The sequence below is a fragment of the Eufriesea mexicana genome, unplaced genomic scaffold (genome assembly GCF_001483705.2).
Source record: "Eufriesea mexicana isolate 0111107269 unplaced genomic scaffold, ASM148370v2 scaffold34717, whole genome shotgun sequence".
Taxonomy (NCBI): Eukaryota; Metazoa; Arthropoda; class Insecta; order Hymenoptera; family Apidae; genus Eufriesea; species Eufriesea mexicana.
Genome location: NW_016941160.1, coordinates 4,436 through 6,449, shown reverse-complemented (window position 1 = coordinate 6,449; position 2,014 = coordinate 4,436). Strand labels below are relative to the sequence as shown.

Below are 2,014 nucleotides of genomic sequence, written 5' to 3'. Positions count from 1 at the left end.
AATGCCAAGGAGCGCTATTGCGCTGTTTTCAGATTTATACAGTAGCTGTAATTGTTTCAATTCATTGTTGTTCTGCCATCTTTCTGAGCGTAAGTACAGATTTATCAGCGTCTGGGTTGCGTCATATAATATAAGAATATAATTTAAATATTTTATTGCATATATAAAAGGTATGTACAGTAAAATTTTCACTATTTTTTTGTATTCTACAGTATAATTTTTTTATATTTTTATTTGATGCCCTTCAGCAATTAAATGCCTTCTAAACGTAAGACGAGCAATATAATAGAGGATTCGAATTACGATAGCGATGATAGTGAAGTTATTATTTTTAAAAGAAGAAGGATTAATGTTATCGACGATTCTGTTTCTGACAATAATATTCCTAATACTGGAGACATTTCAAAATATATCATGGTTACGGAAAATGAATACATTGACCAAGGCAATTCATTTCAATTCATTGAAATGTCGGGACCGCGATGCCGTTTATCTAATAGAGCCAAACCGATTGAATATTTTAATCTTTTTTTCACAAATTCTCTTTGGGCAATGATGGTTGAGGAAACAAACGAATATGCAGAAGAAATGTTATCAAAATCTTGTGGATTTGGTGGACTGATAACTCTAGAATGGTAAATTGGTATCCTGTCACTATCCTGGAACTGAAGGCATTTGTAGCCGTACTATTGGAAATGGGGATAACAAATAGACCAACAATATATTCATATTGGACTGAAAGTTCTAGAGCAATTCCTTGGTTTAAGAAGATGTTCTCAAGGAACAGATTTCAAAATATTTTAAGATGTTTTCATATCGTTGATAATAAAAAATCTTTTCCACCGGGGCACGAAAAATATGATCCATGTGCTAAATTCAATCCGATTGTTGAGCACGCCAATCGGATCTTTCAAACATATTACACTCCACACAAAATGTTATCTATCGATGAGTCTTTAGTGGGAACACTGTGTCATTCCAGTATTACTCAATCAAAGAATTCGCAAAATGGGCTTGGTTATGACGTTGTAACAAAATTATTGCAAGATGCTGATTGTTTAGATAAAGGATATCACGTATATGTTGACAATTATTTTACAAGCACTGCGTTAGCCAAATTTTTACATTGAAAAAATACTTATATAACGGGAAGAATCAGGAGAAATAGGAAAGATATCCCCAAGGAAGCTAAGGAATTAAAAGTTGGAGAAACGAAATATTTTCGCAATGCCGAGGTAGTTCTATGTGCACATCGTGAAAAAAAGAGTTCAAAGAACCCCGTTTTGTTAATTTCTACAAAGGCATTGGCAGCGAATGTAACATTAATTCAAAATCGCTATGGAAGAGAAAGACAAAAAACAAAACCACAGATTATCAATTCATATAATAATTATATGGGTGGTGTAGACGAATCGGACAAAATGTTATATACCTATCTGGACGAACGTCGTACAGTGAAGTATTGGAAAAAAGTGACCTTCGATATATTTACAAGAATGGTATTAAATTCGTATTTGTTGTACAAGGAAACTGTGGGAAGAGAAGCAATGTCACGACTTCAATATATATCGAATATTATTTCGGAAATAGAACATGAATGGTTAGGAAGAAGGGAAAATGAATGAAACATAAGGGGGAAAAAGGTATACGGACTAGAAAAACTACCAGGACGCAACTTGAGGCGTTGCGTAGTTTGCAGTACAAAAAACAGTACTATAAAAAGGTCTAGACTAATTTGTGTAGAATGTAAAAAAGGTTTGCATGCATTATGCTTTGACAAGCATATTTGTGCATTTTAATTATATATTATATATTACATATTATAACTGAAATTAAAATTCGTTCCTTTGCTAGTATCATTCATTACTTTTACCTAAAATGGAGTGGTAACCGTAAAGTCGCGCATCGACAAAAACCGAGCGTGTCGCGGTTATCGGTTTCGAAGCCTAGAGCGCTGGCACTGTTCGAGAGACAGAGGAGAAGCGCAAAATCGCTCCGTGGCACTCAAACGGTT

The 2,014-nt window shown here is 34.2% G+C and overlaps 1 protein-coding gene across 1 annotated transcript; it reads left to right on the top strand.

Moving 5' to 3' along the window:
* The first annotated feature begins 632 nt into the window (after positions 1–632).
* Positions 633–1,130, top strand: LOC108554556 (piggyBac transposable element-derived protein 4-like). The gene has a single exon (XM_017909866.1). It carries the CDS (start codon positions 633–635, stop codon positions 1,128–1,130), a length of 498 nt encoding a protein of 165 aa, XP_017765355.1.
* The last annotated feature ends 884 nt before the right edge of the window (positions 1,131–2,014 follow it).

Bases quoted from the DNA above. Each gene is read 5' to 3' on its own strand.
- LOC108554556 (XM_017909866.1), top strand. From the start codon at position 633: ATGGTAAATTGGTATCCTGTCACTATCCTGGAACTGAAGGCATTTGTA.